Here is a 22680-nt window from a genome sequence, read left to right on the forward strand (position 1 = left end):
GGAGAGGGGGACTCTTAAGTAAGGGGGTTGTAGAGAGAGTCAGATATTTCACTTCTCCCTCGACAGGGAGAAAGGGCTATAGGATTTCACTGTCTGGAGCAACTACCACAGGTCAGTTCAATCTAGAATCACTAGATCTGTAGAAGGAAGACCAGTTCTTTTCAGAACTGGTGACTTTAGGCATGTCCACCACTCTGGTCCTGTTAACATCACACCAATATTACCTACCTTGAAGATTAGCTGTGGAACAAAATCAAGTCATGCAGTTGAAAATATTTTGCAATCCTTAAATGCTACAAGGAATGTGTTCGGGAAATTATATTATAAATCAGCAAGTAAAGTTAAAACTGAGTGCAATGAAAAGTACTTACAAGTTCCTTAAACTGTGTGAGTGCAGTTAAATGCTAACATTTAGGAGGCACGTGAGAACAAAGACCCTCTGAAGGAGAGCTGGGAGAAATACACCCTTAGGAAATTTTCAAGTGGAATTGGTGCCCTCTAACTTAACTTTAATTTCCTCTCTCTTTCTGCCAAATGCATAACTGAATCTGAGAATGTTAGATGACTGTATGATGCAACTGTGTTATTTTTCTACAATTTTATATTAGCAAGTCAAGAAACTGCTCTGGGCCTCTTTGTCTAATGGTGCAGTTTAGTTTTATCAGGGTTTCATCCAAAGCTTCCTTTGACAAATATTTTCAGTTTACCAGCCTTACTATTTAATATGTTCCAGGCTGCTATGCTGTTTGTCAGGAAAAAAACACCAGGAAGGAGACACAGTCTGGCCACAAGAGGCTGGTGAGTGGTGAGGCAGTTTAAACTTTGCTTTGAGGAATCCTGGATTCTTTGATCACCTTCTGGGGAATGCAGTGAATGTTTAGGAAAATTATGGAAAGTTGCATATTTTGCTATGAGTACCAGCTAAAATACTACATCTGATATGGATTAAGTTACTTTTTTCCTTTCTTGCTGTTTATTTATTCATGTGAGTTAACTTAAAAAAAAAAACACTTGGGCTGACTCTTAAAAAAAACCAAACTTTTAATTGAAACACAGGGAAAAATTCAGACTGTACAAAGACGCAGATAATGATAAAAAAGTCTTTTAATCCAGAACCCCATTCCCCTACTCCACATTCCCTCGCCACTCCTACATCCTCCTTTTCAGAGGTAATCCCAGGGTCAATGCTTAAAGGAACTCTTACTGTTAAGGTGATCCCTGGGGTCCAAAAAATTAAACATCGAACTACAGAATCGCTAAAGGCAGTTCCAGTTCCAATATTAAATCACATACTCTACTGAGAGTGCAAAAGAGAAAGCCTTGCCTTGTCTAACATTATGGCTGGTAAATGGACACAAGATTGCAAACCGAATTTAAAAATATACACTACATTTAGAATTCCTGAAGGACAGAAAACAGGATTCAGGCACTTTCACGGCAAGTGATTTATTTATGATTTGAAATAAAGGCCCCCTCTAGGGTGTAAACTCCATGAGGGCAGGAACGTCACCACCAGCTTTCATTGCAGACCTTGGCATACAACAAGGGTTCACTGGATGAGGGACCCCACAACCCTGCACAGAGACCGCGGCCCACAAGCCAGGACAGGAACTGGAGCAGCAAACGTCACGTGAGTCGCCCTCCCCTGCACGTGCCTCCCGACCCAGGCGATGCAGCTCCGGACCCACTCCCACCAGAGACTTCACCAATCAGGGAAAGAAAGTTAAATTTGGCCAGGCAAGGGGCAGTCCCAGATCGTAGTCGCCGAGTAGCTGCGTCTTGCCAGCTCGGCCCACTTGTCGCCGAGTCCCAGGCACTTGTCCTGCCTGCCAGCCCTGACTATACACCCTACATAGCAACTGGGAGGCGCAGAGGAGCCAGAGCAGGGCAAAGCGCATGCGTGTTGAGCTGAAGCCCAAGGCGGAGTTTCAGACAGCAGAGTGGAGCGAAGATATCTCCAGTACGCACGCGCGCAGCAGCCCTCACAGGCAAGACACACGCGGCGCGGCGTGGTGACGCCAGTGCGGCCCGAGGAAGGGGCGGGACCAGGGCCGGGGAGGGACTTCCAGCTCCTCCCGCCCCCTCTCCATCCAGGCTCTCCCTCCCCCTCCTACCCCCACACTGGGCCCCGTCTGCGCTGGGTTGCCTTCGTCGCTTAGCGTAGTGTCGGCCTGGTCCGGCCCGGCCAGAGGGCAGATGCCCGGAGCTGCCACCGGCGCCGCCGCCGACTCGGCCGGTGGCGGTGTGGGAGACGGGCGTCCGACCCTGGGCCGCTGAGTGTGACGGACGGGGCCGGGGGCCGCCTGGCGCCGCGGCGTCTGAGGCTCCGCGCGGACCATGTATTTCCTGAGCGGCTGGCCCAAGAGGCTGCTCTGCCCTTTGGGGAGCCCGGCCGAGGCGCCTTTCCACGTTCAGTCCGACCCCCAGAGGACTTTCTTCGCCGTACTGGCCCCAGCTCGCCTCAGCATCTGGTACAGTCGGGTAAGTAGAGCCTCTCGCCGCTTCCTCCCGGCTTCCCGGCACAATCCCGCCCCCAACTTCCACCCAGAGTCTGGGACCCCTGCCCCTTCGCACCAGACCCACTCGTCTTCGCCGTCCTTGTTCCACCTCCTTGGCTGCGCGAACCCCCGGATCTGGACACGTCCTCTGGCCAGGGCTCCGGAGTGGATGCCGTCGCTGCTGCCCCAAATCCCTGCACCTCCCTGCGTTGGGCCGGCGGCCGCGCACTGTGCGGACCCCACGCGCTCCTTCGGCCGAGTCCAGACTTCCCTTCCTCTCTCTTCCCCCATTCGCCGAGGAACAAATTTGTTTAAACTTTCCACAACTAGGAATCTGGCCGCTGTTGTGTTCCTAGTCCTACCTTGCTTTAAAGGCCATTGTTTTGAAGTTGGGGAAAGCCTGTTGGGCTTTACCCAGTCAGTGCCAGACTTGACATGCGGTGATAACATTTCTAGCAACTACAGCCAGAGGTTTTTTTTTTTTTTTTTTAACTGAAGGTCTGGTAACCCAATTCCTCGCCTTACCCCAACTTCTCTCCACTTTTAGGTCAGTTATTTTCTCTGCAGCTCTTGGACTCTCCTGTAGAGAATTATAGGGGGGTTAGTAGGAGCGGAAGTGGGACTCAATCTGTCCGCTCGCCTCCCGGTATTCGCACCTGGAAGTAATAAGATTTGGGAAGCGCTTGAACCGGTGTAATGTTTTTGCTTTGTGTGAATCGTGCTTTTTTATTTCTTGTATCTAATTAGTGAGTGGTTGAAAGAATAACTTAAAAAATAAGTGTTGGATTTCCTTATTTTCCTTGAACGCTGCTACAGATCTGTTTATGAGCAACAGAATAGAAGATAAAAATTTCCCCCCACCCTCCCAAGAGAAGGCGGTACTAATCTATGTCAGAGTGAAGTTGTTATCCGTTGAGAGCTGATTTTTACCAGGTGGAAATAGGTTTCGACCTTAGCTTTGTTAGATACATGTGAAATACTGGGTTTAATCAAATTAGTTAAAACTGTCACATCTCTGTGACTATTTGAATGCCTGTAAGGCCCTTGACTATCCTCACACACAGCCCTGGTAAAAGTAATGATGAGATTTAGGTATTTCTGGTATCTTTTATATACTGTAATAGTTAGGTTTTAAATTATAGTGTTTGCCATTAAGTTTTGGCTGATTTAATTTTTAAATACATCTCAGAACAAAACAGGGCTTTGTGTTGTTTTGTTGTCACAAAACAGCAATGTGACACTTCTGTCTGGTGCTTGATTGTATGTTTTTATGTATTGCATATCATCTGGTTCTTAAATGAGAGACTGATTCATTTACATCATGTATGCCACTTGAGTAATTTCTTTTTTTGTTTGTATATATTATTTTTAGGGCATATAAAGAAAAAATAATTAGAAGGTGAATTTTAAATTGCCTTCTGAATTTAGTTCATAATTTCACTCTAATGTAACAAACTGTAAAGCCTGAAATATAACTTTCCTTAACTCCAAAAAAGGCCTAACTTAATTTTATCACCCAACACCTGGTGGCTCAGACGATGAAGAATCTGCTAGCAATGCGGGAGACTCGGATTTGATCCCTCGGTCAGGAAGATCCCCTGGAGGAGGGAATCTCCAGTACCCACTCCAGTATTCTTGTCTGGAGGATTCCATGGACAGCAGAACCTGGCAGACTATAGTCCATTGAGTCACAGAGAGTCAGGACTGAGCCACTAACACAACTTAATTTTAGGCATAACTAAACTTAATATGGGCTTCCCTCATAGCTCAGTTGGTAAAGAATTGTCTGGCAGTGCTGGAGGCCCCGGTTTGATTCCTGGGTTGGGAAGATCCCCTGGAGAAGAGATAGGCTACTCACATTAGTATAATTGGGCTTCCCTGGCGGCTCAGTCGGTAAAGAATCCACCTGCAATGCAGGAGATGTGGGTGTGATCCCTGGGTTGGGAAGATCCCCTGGAGGAGGGCATGGCAACCCACTCTTAATATTCTTGCCTGGAGAATCCCCATGGACAGAAAAGCCTGGCAGGCTGCAGTCCATGGGTCAGAGTCAGACACAACAGCGACTAAGTGCAGTACACAGCATAAATTTAATATGAAGGAAGAATAGACCAGAAGCCTGTAGGCTACTTTATTTATCTGTAAAAGAAACAAAAATGTTCCTTGACTTTATTAGGGATGTTGTGGATATTGAGAATATCAGGGTTTTTTTTTGTGTTTTGTTTTTCTTTTGGACTGAGATACTAAACAAATCTACGGCAATCCTGGAATGTAAAACTTGTCATACCCCTTTCCTTCAAATTCTGATGATGCACACAGATAACTACCTTCTATAGAAATGCTGGGGTCACTGTCATTAAGATTGTGCAAAAATTTAGGTTGTACAGAGTGTATGGGTTCAGAAGTATGTGAAAGGAAATTCAGGAATACCTCAGAGGAGGCTCCATGGTACTGTAAATTCACTTATGGTTAACTTTGACATCACCGTCACTTTAGAAATCAAATATTGGACGAGATGATTTTAAAGTCTGTAGCTGGGTGAATGGGGAATAGGTGCTAGACTCCAGTGTTTATTTTGATTTTTTAAATTTCTAAACTTAAACTGTGTAAGTTAAACCTATGTAAGTTAGGTTAACAAACTTCTTTTAAAAGTGAAAAGACCTCTAGCTAAATTGAGTAGCTATCAGTCGTTCCTGTGTAATGTAGAGTGAATGGGTTTAAAATGTTTGCATGAGAACATGAAAGCTTTGATTTTGGAGAGATTGTATATGCAAGTAATATTTTACAGAATAAAGCGAATTTTGAAGATCTGAAGAAGGGTTTTATGGAATTTGAGGTTTTAAAAGAAGCTTGAGGGCATTTAGAGACATGGAGAAACATGCTCAAAAAGATGTGAGGATATAACACAATTTGCTTTCTTAAAATTTTGTTAGGGCTCTTTTAGTAAATTAAATTCACTTAGGAGGAATGCATTTTTAAAAAGAAAAAACTAGCCTTGTGGGAGGAACGTGCATTTAATACTCTAGCTGCTTATTTATTTATTTTTTAATGTCTAAAAGAATAGCTGCCTGGAAAATGTTGATTAGAGATGAGGCTATGAAAACAGTAAAATAAAATCTCTAAGAATAATGTGTGCATTTTGTGGGTCTTCTAGTGAGCTTTTATGTACCTCTTACAGTGACTGTTGTATACCCTACGTAGCTGTTTGGGATCCAAGTGTTATCGTCATATCTTTTCAAAATTCTTTCCTGACTTCAAATTTGAGAAGTGTAGTAGAGTGCTTTTTAGATGTATCGATAACTAAGAGTTTCTGTTGATAGTCATTTTGCTTTTGATTTCATTTTTAGTCTGAGGGTGTGACTCATTTTCATTGTAATGTGTTGGTGTAAATTTGCTTTCTCTACTTAGTGATTATACTTAGGAGTTTTAAACTACTTGAATTTACAACAGAGATCCATTCATATATTTTGGAACCAAAAATGGGGACTCCAGAAAGGTTTGGTATGTCTGTTAGATTGGGGCACTAGAGGTGCGAGTTACTTGATGGAGCAGTTGATGATGTATTTCTGCCAAGGGTATTGTAAAAGGACTGATTTCAGCTTTGAAGATGAAGCTGCTGTTTAAAGCACATTATGATTTATGATTGACATGGGGGTTGTATGAGATAAATTGTGTTTTGTACTGTATCAGAGAGCCTAGAATTATTCCTTTAATATACTACTTAACTGTGAATATAAAAGTCTCTGTGAACCACAAAATGATACTTTAGAATGCTGTAATTCTAAATTAATCTTATCTTAATTCTCAGGTCATTGGTTATTTTAAATATATGAACACTTTCTATGAAAAAGATAGTTTTAATAGGCAGTGTATGAAAAGGATTAAAGGGACGTATTGTATGTGAGAGAAAACCATTCTGTTCAAAGATGCTGGTATGTTAATGAAAATTTTGTGAGTTATCACTGCTAATAAAATGCTGAAATAGTTAGAATTACTGGACTTATGAAATATAATAAATTGTCTTTGAGCAACCCTGAGTAAAAACTTATCCTCTTTTTGCTGTGTACTAATAATGGAAAACAATGAGACAGATACTCAATCAGGTGTATGGTTAAGATGTCATGGAAAAACTCAAACAAACTTTTTGGTTAACCCAACAAATTAAACCTGTATTTTTTCCAGCTGTCTCATTTCTCTCGCTCTCAACCCTATTCTGTTAATGCCTCCAAAGAGCCTTCCTTATAAACCCACTGCTTGGAAGTCATTTAGGGTTCACTGTTGGTTAAAGGATAAGGTTCAAACTCCTTAGTTTAATATCAGAGACTTTCCTCTCTTGAAATGCTGTCTTGCCCTGTCTCTGCCTATCAGAATATTACCCAAACCTTAGCTTCTGTTGAAATCCTGTTTCAAGTCATTCTTTATTTACTGTAATTGTTTTCGACGAGCACTGTTTTTCATTGAGAGCATTGTTTTTGATGAACAGTACTGTTTGTAGTGTAGTTTTTCACACTTGGTTTATTTCTCCAACTGGTTTATAAGTTTCTCGAGGGCAGAAGTGATCTTATTTATTTTTAATTGAAGTATAATTGATTTACAATATTACGTTAATTTATAAGGAATCTTATTTTGTATGTGTTTTGCACAAAGATGTTTAATAAGTATTTTAAAAATAATGAATTTAAGATATCTGTCCTATGCATAACACATACTTTTTTCAAGTTTTAATGATTTGAAGATTTTTAAATGTTGACATGTAACTTTAAAAATGTGATGATATTACAATTTAAAATCAGAAAAAATTGTATTAGAGTTATAAAAGTTAAGGTGAATTAAGTGCTTTTTTGTTACACCCAGCCCAAATTATATTAGAAAAGTAGTACGTTACTCATAATAGCCAAGATGTGGAAATAACCTAAGTATCTGTCAATTGATGAATGGATAAAGAAGATGTAATATATATGCATAATGGAATATTGTTTAGCCATGAGGAAGGACATCTTAAACTACTTGCAGCATATATGGAAGGACCTAGAGGGCATTATGCTAAGTGAAATAAGTCAAAGACAAATTATGTATATATCGCTTACATATATGCCATCTAAAAAAGTGAAGTGGATAGAAACGTACTAGAATGGTGGATATGAGGGTCTGGGGAGTGGTGGAAAAGGGGAGATTTTGATATGAGAGCATAAACTTCAAGCTGTAAACTGAATAAGTTCATGTACAGCATGGTGATTATAATTGATAATACTGTATTATATGCTTGAAAGTTGCTTAGATGAGAGTAGATTTTCAGTGTTTTCTCTACAAAAAAAGAAATGGTAATTATGTAACATGATGCATGTGTTAGCTAAGACTGGTGGTAATCTTTTTGCAGTGTATAAGGGCATCAAATCAACATGTTGTACATCTTAAACAGTGTTTTATGTGAATTGTATCTCATTAAAGCTGGGCAGGGGTGGTGGTGGAAGTGCTACCTTATGAAGGGTCTTTCTTTAATTATTAGGTAATCTGCAGTTTGCCAGAACTTAAATTACTGTGCAGTATTATATATAGCCAGTTGAACTCTTTATTTCCAATGTATATTTATATTGATGTGATCTATAATTTGTTAGTGGGACCACATGTGTGTGCTTTTAGTTTTTCAGTGTGTCTGACTCTTTGCAACCCCATGGACTGCAGCCCGCCAGGCTTCTGTATTCATGGGGATTCTCCAGGCAAGAATACTGGAGTGGGTTGCCATTGGCTTCTCCCAGGGATCGAACCCAGGTCTTCCACATTCCAGGTGGATTCTTTACCGACTGAGCCACTGGGGATAGGTAATCTGTTATTTGTGTGGATTCATTTCAGATTTCTGAGGAGATCAATATACATCTATGTGTGTCTCAGAAAGGGCAGCAGTGGGGGAAGAGTAATTTGGTTCTTCATTATAGTCCTCCTTATCTAGTGTTTGACTATCAGTGCTGGAAAAAATGTATGGACTATTCATACACTACATTTCAGCTTTCTAGATTATCTCCCTCCTTTATACTATGATTCACTTATTTATCTAAAGTATGGTCTCAAACTAGTACAAGTTGCCTGAGAGTCTAGCAGCCTTTAGTTAAAGGTATCTAGCCAGTTAACGTAGTTTTCATACTAAACTGCCACCAGGAAGATGTTAACTTACCCTGTATATCAGGGTCCAAAATAATGATGTTCCCAAATGGAAAAAATTAAGATTTGGGCCGGTCAGAAACTAACATCAGTACCAGTAGAGGTGCATGCTTAATGTCAATCAGTATAGTTTCCAATTACTGCATCTTTTAATCACTGAAATAAAAGCTTCTGTGAGATTCAAGTCTGTGATTGAGAAGGCTTTCTTTTCTGGTTATCACATGCACTCTGAAGAGATTTGGTGTGGGCTGGTTCTAAGACTGAAATGTAGTAAGCCTGGGTTAACTACAACGCCATAACCTTCTGTGCAAGTTATGGCACAGTATTACAGGGACCCCTGACTTTTCTGTGAGAAAAGAGGACCTTGAGGTGAGATGGAAAGGAAGGAGTTCAGAGCTGATGGTCAGTTCCCTCAGTGTAGTGGAAGAGATTTTAGTGACTGGATTCCCCTCCTCTTACTTCAGATCCTAGTGGAATGGAATGTAGACCTAAACTGGAGCTACTTGTTGGGAGTCTCTAGTACCAATCCATGAAAGCTGGAAAATATACATTTCTAGAAGCCTTGAGTCCCTGTTTAACTTCCCACTATACGGGCACTACAAGGAAAGTTTGAGAACTTTTGATGCAAACACAGTAAAATGAACATTTAAGTACTTACTCTGCCAGACACTGGTGCCAGAAGGTCAAATCTGCCAGACACTGGTGCCAGGATGTCAACAGTCTACAGAAACATTCCCTGCCTGCATGAAGCTTCTGCTTTGGTGAGGGGAGACAGGCAGCAAACACATCCATATGTCAATGTAATGAGTGCCATGGAGAAGAGCAGAGTAAGGGTGTCAGGGAATGTTCGTGTGGCATTGTTATTTTAGCCAAAGATGGTTGGAGAAGGCCTCCTTGGGGAGGTTGCATTTCAGCAGAGACCTTAAAGAACTAAGTGACCAAGCCGCGTAGGTATCTGAGAGAAGAAGATTTCAGGTAAGTTCAGTTCAGTTGCTCAGTCGTATCCAACACTTTGCAACCCCATGGACTGCAATACATTGGCTTCCCTGTCCTTCACCGACTTCAGGAGCCTGCTCAAACTCATGTCCATCTAGTCGGTGATGCCGTCCAACCATCCCATCCTCTGTCGTCCCCTTCTCCTGCCTTCAGTCTTTCCCAACATCAGGGTCTTTTCCAATGAGTCAGCTCTTGGCATTAGGTGGCCTAAGTATTGGAGCTTCAGCATCAGTACTTCGGATGAATCTTCACAACTGATTTCTGGTTTGACTGGTTTGATCTACTTGCAGTCCGAGAGACTCTCAAGAGCTTTCTCCAACAACACAGTTCAAAAACATCAGTTCTTCAGCGCTCAGCTTTCTTTGTAGTCCAGCTCTCGCATCCATACATGACTACTGGAAAAACCATAGCTTTTCTAGATGGACCTTTGTTGGCAACGTAATATCTCTGCTTTTTAGTATGTTGTCTAGGTTGGCCATAGCTTTTCTTCCAAGGAGCAAGTGTCTTTTAATTTCATGGCTGTAGTCACCATCTGCAGTGATTTTTGGAAAACAAAAAAATCAAGTGTCTCACTGTTTCCATTGTTTCCCCATCTATTTCCCATGAAGTGATGGGACTGGATGCGATGATCTTTGTTTTTTGAATGTTGAGTTTTAAGCCTACCATTTGACTGTCCTCTTTCACTTTCATCATTGGAGCATTTGTCTCAATCAGTTGTAAGAGTTCTTTATATATTCTAGGTGCAAATTCTTCATCAGATATGGCTTGCATGTATTTTATCACAGTTCTGTGATTTGTCTTCTCAGTTTCTTAATAGGGCCTTCTGAAGAGAAAAGGTTTGGTTTTGGTGAAGTCTAGATTATCATTTCTTTTATGAGTCATGCTTCTTGTGTCCTATGTAAGAAATCTTTTGCCAGTACAAGATCACAGACATGTTCTGTATTTTCTTTTATAAATGTTATCATCTGAACTCTTGTACATATGTCAAATGCTTTGACTTGATTATTATGTATGGTTTCAGGTAAAGATCTAAGATCAGTTTCTTTTTTTACATATAGATCTGATTGCTTTAGCATTATTTGTTAGAAAAACTCTTTTCACTATTGAATTGCATTGGCATAGAAATCTATTGACCATAAATGTAAGGGTTTATTTCTGTATTTTCTGTTCTGTTGATCAGTATGTCTGTCATTGTTCTTCAGGGACTCTATCAGATCTAATCCCTTGAACCTATATTGTCACTTCCACCGTATAATTGTAAGGGATTTGATTTAGGTCATACCTGAATGGTCTAATGGTTTTCCCTACTTTGTTCAATTTAAGTCTGAATTTGGCAATAAGGAGTTCATGATCAGAGCCAGTCAGCTCCTTGTCTTGTTTTGCTGACTATATAGAACTTCTCTATCTTTGGCTGCAAAGAATATAATCAGTCTGATTTCGGTATTGAGCATCTGGTGATGTCCATGTGTAGAGTCTTCTCTTGTGTTATTGGAAGAGGGTGTTTGCTATGACCAGTGCGTTCTCTTGGCAAAACTCTCTTAACCTTTGCCCTGCTTCATTTTGTTCTCCAGGGCCAAATTTGCCTGATACTCCAGGTATCTCTTGACTTCCTACTTTTGCATTCCAGTTCCCTCTAATGAAAAGGACATTTTTTGGGGGGTGTTAGTTCTAGAAGGTCTTGTAGGTTTTCATAAAACTGTTCCCTGATAGCTCAGTTGGTAAAGAATCCGCCTGCAATGCGGGAGACCCTGGTTCGATTCCTGGTATGGAAGATCCTCTGGGGAAGAGATAGGCTTCCCACTCCAGTATTCTTGGGCTTCCCTTGTGGCTCAGCTGGTAAAGAATCCTCCTGCAATGTGGGAGACCTGGGTTCAATCCCTGGGTTGAGAAGATCCCTTGGAGAAGGGAAAGGCTACCCACTCTGGTATTCTGGTCTGGAGAATTCCATGGACAGTCATGTTGGGGTCGCAGAGAGTCAGACACGACTGAGTGACTTTGACTTTCACTTTATAGAACTGTTCAGCTTCTTTAGCATTACTGATTGGGGCATAGACTTGGCTTACTGTGATACTGAATGGTTTGCCTTGAAACGAACAGAGATCATTCTGTCGTTTTTTGAGGTCGCCCCCAGGAAATGTATTTCAGACTCTTCTGTTGACTGTGAGGGCTGCTCCATTTCTTCTAAGGGATTTTTGTCCACAGTAGTAGATATAATGGTCATCTGAGTTAAATTCACACATTCTAGTCCCATTTTAGTTCACTGATTCCTAAAATGTCGATATTCACTCTTGCCATCTCCTGTTTGACCACTTCCAGTTTACCTTGATTGGACCTAACATTCTAGGTTCCTATGCAATATTGTCCTTTCGAGCATCGGACTTTACTTTCATCACCAGTCACATCCGCAACTGGGTGTTGTTTTTGCTTTGGCTCTGTTTTCTTCATTCTTTCTGGAGTTATTTCTCCACTGATCTCCAGTAGCATATTGGGCACCTACTGACTTGGGGAATTCATCTTTCAGTGTCCTATCTTTTTGCCATTTCATACTGTTCATGGGATTCTCAGGGCAAGAATACTGAAGAGGTTTGCCATTCCCTTCGCCAGTGGACCATGTTTTTTCAGAACTTTCCACTGTGACCTGTCCATCTTGGGTGGCCCTACAAGGCATGGATCATAGTTTCATTGAGTTAAGACTAGGCTGTGTCATCAGTTGGTTAGTTTTCTGTAATTGTGGTTTTCCTTCTGTCTGTCCTCTGATGGATAAGAGGCTTATGGAAGCTTCCTGATGGGAGAGACTGACTGTGGGGGAAACTGGGTCTTGTTCTGACGGGCGGGGTAATGCTCTGTAAATCTTTAATCGAATTTTCTGTTTTGGGGCTGTGTTCCCTCCCTGATGTTTGACCTGAGGCCAAACTGTGGTGAAAGAAATGAAGATAATGGCGGCACACTGCCCTGACCCTGCAACAGGCCACCGTCGACCCACACCTCTGCCGGAGACTCCTGGACACCCCCGGGCACATCTGGGTCAGTCTCTTGTGGCGTCACTGCTCCTTTCTCCTGTGTCCTAGTGCACACAAGGTTTTGTTTGTGCCCTCCATGAGTCTTTTTCTTTAGTCCTGTGTAAGTTCTGGCGGCTGTATGGTGGGGTTAATGGCGACCTTCTCCAAGAGGGCTTATGCCATGCCCAGGTCTGCTGCACCCAGAGCCCCTGCACCTGCGGCAGGCCACTGCTGACTCATACCTCTGCAGGTGACACTCAGACACTCAAAGGCAGATCTGACTCAGTCTCTGTGGCATCTTCTGGTGCGCACAAGGTTTTGTTTGAGCCCTCTGAGCGTCTCTGGCAGGTATGCGTTTTGATTCTAAACGCAATTTCACCCTTCCTACTGTCTTGCTGGGTCTTTGGCTTTGTCCTTGGACATGGGGTATCTTTTTTTGGTGGGATCCAGCATTCCCTTGTCAACAGTTGTTTGCAGTGAGTTTTAATTTTGAAGTTCTCGCAGAAGATGAGCACATATCCTTACTCTGCCATCTTGGATTGGATTTTTTTCAGGTAAGGGTGATGCCAGGTCCAAACATTCTGAGGAAGGAACTGCATGCTGTGACACCAGTGTAGTAGAAGAGTCGAAAGTCAGTGTGGCTGGAGTAAGATGAGTAAAGAGGATATTAAGAAATATGTCAGAGACAAGGTTGGGGGTGGGGCAAAGGGACATGCACTGATGATGCAGGGCGTTATAGGCCATTGTGAGGACTTGGCTTTTAACAAGCAAGATGGGGAGCCATTTGAAGGGTTAGTATGATGTGATACAACTTAAGTTTTAGTAGTGGCTGGCAGCTGTTTAGATAGCATATACATGGTAAACAAGTAGTAGCAGCCACAACAAAAGAGTACGAGTAATGGCATTTAAGTCCAGGAAAAATCAGTCTTTTAGATTGAGTATCTGGTATATTTTGTATCTCAAAAACAACAAAATGATCTCTGTTCGTTTCCAAAGCAAACCCATTCAATATCACGGTAATCCAAGCCTATGCCCCAACCAGTAACGCTGAAGAAGCTGAAGTTGAACGGTTCTATGAAGACCTACAAGAACTTTTAGAACACCCAAAAAAGATGTCCTTTTCATTATAGGGGACTGGAATACGAAAGTAGGAAGTCAAGAAACACCTGGAACAATAGGCAAATTTGGCCTTGGGGTACAGAATGAAGCAGGGCAAAGGCTAAGAGAGTTTTGCCAAGAGAATGCACTGGTCATAGCAAACACCCTCTTCCAACAACATAAGAGAAGACTCTACACATGGACATCACCAGATGGTCAACACCAAAATCAGATTGATTATGTTCTTTGCAGCCAAAGATGGGGAAGCTCTATACAGTCAGCAAAAACAAGACCGGGAGCTGACCTTGGCTCAAATCATGAACTCCTTATGGCCAAATTCAGACTTAAATTGAAGAAAGTAGGGAAAACCACTAGACCATTTAGGTATGACCTAAATCAGATCCCTTACAATTATACAGTGGAAGTGAGACATAGATTTAAGGGACTAGATCTGATAGACAGAGTGCCTGATGAACTATGGATGAAGGTTTGTGACATTGTACAGGAGACAGGGATCAAGACCATCCCCATGGAAAAGAAATGCAAAAAGGCAAAATGGTTGTCTGAGGAAGCCTTACAAATAGCTGTGAAAAGAAGAGAAGCGAAAAGCAAAGGAGAAAAGGAGAGATATTCCCATTTGAATGCAGAGTTCCAAAGAATAGCAAGGAGAGGTAACAAAGCCTTCCTCAGCGATTAGTGCGAAGAAATAGAGGAAAACAATAGAATGGGAAAGACTAGAAATCTCTTCAAGAAAATTAGAGATACCAAGGGAACATTTCATGCAAAGATGGGCTCGAAAAGAACAGAAATGCTATGGACCTAACAGAAGCAGAAGACATTAAGAAGTGGTGGCAAGAATACACAGAAGAACTGTACAAAAAAGATCTTCATGACCCAGATAATCACGAAGGTGTGATCACTCACCTAGAGCCAGACATCCTGGAATGTGAAGTCAAGTGGGCCTTAGAAAGCATCACTACAAACAGAGCTAGTGGATGTGATGGAATTCCAGTTGAGCTATTTCAAATCCTGAAAGATGATGCTGTGAAAGTGCTGCACTCAATATGTCAGCAAATTTGGAAAACTCAGCAGTGGCCACAGGACTGGAAAAGTTCAGTTTTCATCCCAATCCCTAAGAAAGGCAATGCCAAAGAATGCTCAAACTACCACACAATTGCATTCATTTCAGATGCTAGTAAAGTAATGCTTAAAATTCTCCTAGCCAGGCTTCAGCAACACGTGAACCGAGAACTTCAAGCTAGTTTTAGAAAAGGCAGAGGAACCAGAGATCAAATTGCCAACATCCACTGGATCATCGAAAAAGCAAGAGAGTTCCAGAAAAACATCTATTTCTGCTTTATTAACTGTGCCAAAGCCTTTGACTGTGTGGGTCACAATAAACTGTGGAAAATTCTGAAAGAGATGGGCATACCACACCACCTGACCTGCCTCTTGAGAAACCTGTCAGGAAGCAACAATTAGAACTGGACATGGAACAACAGACTGGTTCCAAATAGGAAAAGGAGTACATCAAGGCTGTATGTTGTCACCGTGCTTATTTAACTTATATGCAGAGTACATCATGAGAAACGCTGGGCTGGAAGAAGCACAAGCTGGAATCAAGATTGCCGGGAGAAATATCAATAACCTCAGATATGCAGATGACACCACCCTTATGGCAGAAGATATGCAGATGACACCACCCTTATGGTAGGAAGTAAAAAGCCTCTTGGTAAAAGTGAAAGAGGAGAGTGAAAAAGTTGGCTTAAAGCTCAACATTCAGAAAATGAATATCATGGCATCTGGTCCCATCACTTCATGGGAAATAGATGGGGAAACAGTGGAAGTAGTGTCAGACTTTATTTTGGGGGGCTCCAAAATCACTGCAGATGGTGATTGCAGCCATGAAATTAAAAGATGCTTACTCCTTGGAAGGAAAGTCATGACCAACCTAGATAACATATTAAAAAGCAGAGACATTCCTTTGCCAACAAAGGTCCGTCTAGTCAAGGCTATGGTCTTTCCAGTGGTCACGTATGGATGTGAGAGTTGGACTGTGAATAAAGCTGAGCGCAGAAGAATTGATGCTTTTGAACTATGTTGTTGGAGAATATTCTTGAGAGTCCCTTGTACTGCAAGGAGATCCAACCAGTCCATCCTAAAGGAGATCAGTCCTGGGTGTTCATTGGAAGGGCTGATGCTGAGGCTGAAACTCCAATACTTTGGCTACCTTATGTGAAGAGTTGACTCATTGGAAAAGACCCTGATGCTGGGAAGGATTGGGGGCAGGAGGAGAAGGGGACGACAGAGGATGAGATGGCTGGATGGCATCACCGACTCGATGGACATGAGTTTGAGTAAACTCCGGGAGTTGGTGATGGACAGGGAGGCCTGGCGTGCTGTGATTCATGGGGTTGCAAGGAGTCGGACACGACTGAGTGACTGAACTGAACTTAATTACTTTACAGTATTGTAGTGGTTTTTGCCATACATTGACATGAATCAGCCATGGATTTACATGTGTTCCCCATCCTGAAACCCCCCCCCCCCCACCTCCCCTCCCCATCTCATCCCTCTGGGTCATCCCAGTATACTTGGCCTGAGCACTTGTCTCATGCATCCAACCTGGACTGGCGAGCTGTTTCACACTTGATAATATACATGTTTCAATACTATTCTCTCAAATCATCCCACCCTCGCCTTCTCCCACAGAGTCCAAAAGTCTGTTCTATACATCTGTGTCTCTTTTTCTGTCTTGCATATAGGGTTATCATTACCATCTTTCTAAATTCCATATATATGCATTAGTATACTGTATTGGTGTTTATCTTTCTGGCTTACTTCACTCTGTATAATGGGCTCCAGTTTCATCCATCTCATTAGAACTGATTCAAATGTATTCTTTTTAATGGCTGAGTAATATTCCATTGTGTATATGTACCACAGCTTTCTTATCCATTCGTCTGCTGATGGGCATCTAGGTTGCTTCCATGTCCTGGCTATTATAAACAGTGCTGCGATGAACATTGGGGTGCACGTGTCTCTTTCAGATCTGGTTTCCTTGGTGTGTATGCCCAGGAGTGGGATTGCTGGGTCATATGGCAGTTCTATTTCCAGTTTTTTAAGGAATCTGCACACTGTTCTCCATAGTGGCTGTACTAGTTTGCATTCCCACCAACAGTGTAAGAGGTTTCCCTTTTCTCCATGCCCTTTCCAACATTTATTGCTTGTAAACTTTTGGCTAGCCGCTATTCTGACTGACGTGTAGTGGTACCCCATTGTGGTTTTGATTTGCATTTCTGTGATAATGAGTGATGTTGAGCATCTTTTCATGTGTTTGTTAGCCATCTATATGTCTTCTTTGGAGAAATGTCTGTTTAGTTCTTTGGCCCTTTTTTGATTGGGTCATTTATTTTTCTGGAATTGAGCTGCAGGAGTTGCTTGTATATTTTTGAGATTAATCCTTTGTTGCTTCATTTGCTATTATTTTCTCCCAATCTGAGGGCTGTCTTTTCACCTTGCTTATAATTTCCTTTGTTGTGCAAAAGCTTTTAAGTTTAATTAGGTCCCATTTGTTTAGTTTTGCTTTTATTTCCAATATTCTGGGAGGTGGGTCATAGAGGATCCTGCTGTGATTTATGTCGGAGAGTGTTTTGCCTATGTTCTCCTCTAGGAGTTTTATAGTTTCTGCTCTTATATTTAGATCTTTAATCCATTTTGAGTTTATTTTTGTGTATGGTTGTTAGAAAGTGTTCTAGTTTCATCCTTTTACAAGTGGTTGACCAATTTTCCCAGCACCACTTGTTAAAGAGGTTGTCTTTTTTCCATTGTATATCCTTGCCTCCTTTGTCGAAGATAAGGTGTCCGTAAGTGCTTGGATTTATCTCTGTGCTTTCTATTTTGTTCCATGGATCTATATTTTTGTCTTTGTGCCAGTACCATACTGTCTTGATGACTGTGGCTTTGTAGTATAGTCTGAAGTCAGGCAGGTTGATTCCTCCAGTTCCCTTCTTCTTTCTCAAGATTGCTTTGGCTGTTTGAGGTTTTTTGTATTTCCATACAAATTGTGAAATTATTTGTTCTAGTTCTGTGAAAAATACCATTGGTAGCTTGATAGGGATTGCATTGAATCTATAGATTGCTTTGGGTAGTATAGTCATTTTGACTAATATTGATTCTTCCAATCCATGAACATGGTACATTTCTCCATCTATTTGTGTCCTCTTTGATTTCTTTCATCTGTGTTTTATAGTTTTCTATATGTAGGTCTTTTGTTTCTTTAGGTAGATATACTCCTAAGTGTTTTATTCTTTTTGTTGCAATGGTGAATGGTATTATTTCCTTAATTTCTCTGTTTTCTCATTGTTAGTGTATAGGAATGCAAGGGATTTCTGTGTGTTGATATTATGTCCTGCAACTTTACTATATTCATTGATCCGCTCTAGTAATTTTCTTGTAGAGACTTTAAGGTCTTCTATGTAGAGGATCATGTCATCTGCAAACAGTGAGAGTTTTACTTCTTTTCCTATCTCGATTTCTTTTATTTCTTTTTCTGCTCTGAATGCTGTTTCCAAAACTTCCAAAACTATGTTGAATAGTCGTGGTGAGAGTGGGCAGCCTTGTCTTGTTCCTGATTTTAGGGGAAATGCTTTCAGTTTTTCACCTTTGAGGATGTTTGCTGTGGGTTTGTCATATATAGCTTTTATTATGTTGAGTTATGTTCCTTCTGTGCCTGTTTTCTGGAGAGTTTTTATCATAAGTGGATGTTGAATTTTGTCAAAGGCTTTTTCTCCATCTATTGAGATCATCATGGTTTTTACCTTTCAATTTGTTAATGTGGTGTATTACATTGATTGATCTGCGAATATTAAAGAATACTTGCATTCCTGGTATAAAGCCCACTTTGTCTCTTCTCAGTTTCTTAATAGGACCTTCTGAAGAGAAAAGGTTTGGTTTTGGTGAAGTCTGGATTATCATTTCTTTTTTGAGTCATGCTTTTTGTGTCCTGTGTAAGAAATCTTTTGCCAATACAAGATCACAGACATGTTCTGTATTTTCTTTTATAAGTGCTATCATCTGAACTCTTATACATAGGTCTGTCAAATGTTTTGAGTTGGTTATTTTGTATGGTTCAGGTAGAGATCTAAGATCAGTTTCTTTTTTTACATATAGATCCAATTGCTTTAGCATTATTTGTTAGAAAAACTCCTTTCACTATTGAATTGTATTGGCATATTTGTCAGAAATCTATTGACCATAAATGTAAGGGTTTATTTCTGTATATTCTGTTCTGTTGATCAGTATGTCTATCATTGTACAAGCATCGTCACACTGGAGCTTTTATAGCAAGTTGGTGAAAGTCCTACTTTTGGTTTTCAAAATTATTTTGCCTATTCTAGATCTTTTGCAATTCTATATAGATTTTAGAGTCTTTGTCAGTTTCTACAAAAGAAAGAAAAGAAAAACCTTATTGGGATTTTTCAGGAAATGACACTAAATCAGACATAAACATGAGTGTCTCTTCATTTATTTAGATTTTGAAAAGTTTCTGTTGGCAGTATTTTTTTAGTTTGCAGTGTACAGGTCTGTTACTTTTTTGAAGCTTATTTCTAAGTTGTGTTTATCTTCTATGATGCTATTGTGAATGTAATCAGTTTCATTTTCAGATCATTATTGACACACAGATATGAAGTTAATTTTGTATATTGTTCTGCAGCCTTGCCAAAATTTGTTTGCTTCAGTAGAATTTTTTTTTTTTTGGTAGTTAGAACTAATAAATGAATTCAGCAAAATTGCAGGACATAAAATCAAGATGCAAAATTCAGTTGCATTTTTATACAAACACAGTGAACATCCAAAAATGAAATTAAGGAAATAGTTCCATTCCACAATAGCATCAAAAGGAATCAAATACAGAGTGTGAGGGGAAATGGATTAGGAGTTCAGGATTAACATATACACACTGCTGTGTATAAAATAGATAAGCAACAAGAAGCTACTCTTCAGCACAGGGAACTATATTCAATGTCTTGTAATAACCTAAAATGGAAAAGACTCTGAAAAAGAGTGTGTGTATGTGTACACTTGATATAAGTGAGTCACTTTTCTACATACCTGAAGCTAATACACAGCTTGTAAATTAACTATAGTTCAATTTAAAAAATTGATATTAATAAAGAATAAATTCTTAGAATGAAAATTAATTAAAGATGCTAAAGACATATGCTAAGAACTACAAAAATTGCTGAAAGAAAAAGATGCAAATAAATGGAAAGACATCCCATTTTTATGGATTGGGAGACAATGTTGTTGAAATGCCAGTACTGTACTGCCAAAAGCAGTCTACAGGTTCAGTGCAATCCCACCAGTGCTTTTTGCAGGAATATGAAAATCCATCCTAAAATTGATACAGAAACACAAGGGACTTCCCTGTTCAATCTAGCTGATATTTTATCAATTTTTTAGATCTTTACAGAGAACCAACTTTTGTTTTTACTGACCTTAGTCTGTTAAGTTTCTGTTTTCTATTTTATTGATTTCTGCATTGATTTTTTTTAAAAATTATTTTCTTCAACTTGCTTTGGGTTTAGCTTGATTTACTTTTGCTAGGTTAAAAACCTAGGTTATTAAGTCGAGGCATTTCCTTTTTTTAATGTAGGCATTTTAAGCTCTTACGTTTTCTTCTAAGCACTGTATTAGTTGTATTCCATAATCTTTTTCTTTTGAACATTTTCAGGTTTACAATAAAATTGAGAGGAAATTGCCATTTCCTCCCTCGGGAGATCTTTCTGACCAAGGGATCAAACCTGAGTCTGCTGCAGCTTCTGCCTTTTGATTGGAATGTTTAGTCTATTTCACATATGTATGATTGTTGATGTGGTTGGGTTTACATTAGATAATTTGCTATTTCTTTTCTATACGTCAGATGTTTTCTGTTTATCTGTTATGCCTTTAATCGCTTTGATTTCTTAAACATACTTTTTGAGTTATTTTACTAATGGTTGCTCTAGCAATTAAAAATGAATCTTATTACAATATATTTCAGGTTGATTCTGAATTAACTCCAGTAAGTATAGAAAATGTTTCATCCCGCTTTTTACTTTAATCTTTTAAAATGGTAAAATATGCATAATATAAAATTTACCATTTTAATAATTTTTAAATATGCAATTCTGTGGCCCTAAGTATATTCACATTTGTGCAGCCATTACTTTCATCCATTTCTAGAACTTTTTCATATTGAAACTCCATTTCTGATTAACAGTGATTCCCCGTTTCCCCCTCCTCCCAGCCCCTGGCAACCACCATTTTACTTTGTTTCCCTATGAATTTACCTATTGTAGAAACACAGTGTTTGTTAGTGATAGACTTAATTCACTTAGAATGTAGTCAAGGTTCTTCCATGTTACATAGCAGGTCCCAAAATATGCTACCTTTTTAAGGCTGAATAATACTTTATTGTAGGTGTATATTATAGTTTATCCATTCATATGTTGATGAGCATTTGAATTGCATCCATTTTGGGGGTTGCTTTCACTTTTTGTGAATAGTACTGCTGTGAACATTGGTGCACAAATATCTGTTTCAGTCACTGTTTTTAACTCACTTGTATATATCCAAAGTGGAATTGCTGGATCATATGGTAATTCTCTGTTTACTTTTTTGAGAAATTGCTGGGGTTTTGTTTTGTTTTGTCATACTGTTGTTTCACAGTGGCTGCAGCATTTTACATTCCCACCAGCAATACACGGGGGTTTAGATTTTCCCACATCTTTGCCAAAACTTTCTTTTTCCTTTTTTTTTTTTTAATGGTAGCTATCCTGATGAGTGCAAAGTGGTATCTCATTGTGGTTTTGATTTGTATCTCCCAGGCTTCCTTGGTGACTCAGTGGTAAAGAATCAGCCTGCAGTGCAGGAGACGCTGGAGATGTGGGTTTGATCCCTGGTTTGGGAAGATCCTCTCAAGTAGGAAATGGCATCCCATATTCCAGTATTGTTGCCTGGAAAATCCCATGGACAGAGGAGCCTGGAGGGCTATAGTCCACGGGGTCACAAAGAGTTGGACATGACATCACTTGTCATTGTGTATGCTCAGTTATATCTGACTCTGTGACCCTATGGACCGTAGTCCAGCAGGCTCCTTTGTCCATAGGTTTATCCTGGCAAGATTACTGGAGAGGGTTGCCATTTGCTCCTCCATGGGATCTTCTAGACCAAGGGATCAAACCTGAGTCTCTTGCAGCTCCTTCATTGGAAGGTGGATTGTTTACCAGTGAGCCACCTGGATTGAATACCTTTTAATGTATTTATTGGTTGCTTCTGTATCTTCTTTGGAGAACTGTCTCTCCAAATTCTTAGCCCATTTTAAAATCAGGTGACTTTCTTTTTGTTGTTGAGTTCTTGGCATTCTGTATTCACAGTTAGCCCTTGAACAACGTGGGTCTGGCCTGACCCAAACGTGTGAATGTTTTTCATTAGTAAAATACTATAATACTACATTATCAATGGTTGGTTGAATTCTCAGATGTGGAATTGCAGTGATGAAAGGCCCACTGTTAAGTTATACTGAGGTTTTTGACAGAGGGTCAGTTCCTGCATTGCAAGGGTCAACTGTATTCTGAATATCAATTCCTTATATATATGATTTGCAAACATTTTCTTCCATTATGTGGGTTGCCATTGTACTCTGTTGATAGTGTCCTTTGATGTCCAAAAGCTTTTAATATTGATGAAGTCCAGCTTAACTGTTTTTTCTTTTGTTGCCTGTGCTTTTGGTGTCATATGCAAGAAATGATGGCCAAATCCAAAATCATGAAGTTTTTGTCCTGTGTTTTTCTTTTAAGACTAATAGTTTTAGCTTATATTTAGATTTGTGATCCATTTTGAGTTGATTTTTGTATATGGTGTAAGATAAGGATCAAATTTTATTTTTTTCC

General features: G+C 40.2%; 1 protein-coding gene across 3 annotated transcripts in view; it reads left to right on the forward strand.

Moving 5' to 3' along the window:
• Nucleotides 1-2059: 2059 nt before the first annotated feature.
• RIC1 (RIC1 homolog, RAB6A GEF complex partner 1) overlaps nt 2060-22680 on the forward strand; it is a 141981-nt gene continuing 121360 nt past the window's right edge. For 2 of the 3 annotated variants that reach the window (XM_070480446.1, XM_070480447.1), the window contains exon 1: nt 2060-2481. In XM_070480446.1, the coding sequence (XP_070336547.1) occupies nt 2338-2481 (144 nt within the window). In that variant the 5' untranslated portion in view covers nt 2060-2337. The remainder of the gene's footprint in view (nt 2482-22680) is intronic. The other variant, XM_070480445.1, reaches the window with a different exon arrangement.

Source organism: Odocoileus virginianus, chromosome 18 (assembly GCF_023699985.2).
Source record: "Odocoileus virginianus isolate 20LAN1187 ecotype Illinois chromosome 18, Ovbor_1.2, whole genome shotgun sequence".
NCBI classification, from domain to species: domain Eukaryota; kingdom Metazoa; phylum Chordata; class Mammalia; order Artiodactyla; family Cervidae; genus Odocoileus; species Odocoileus virginianus.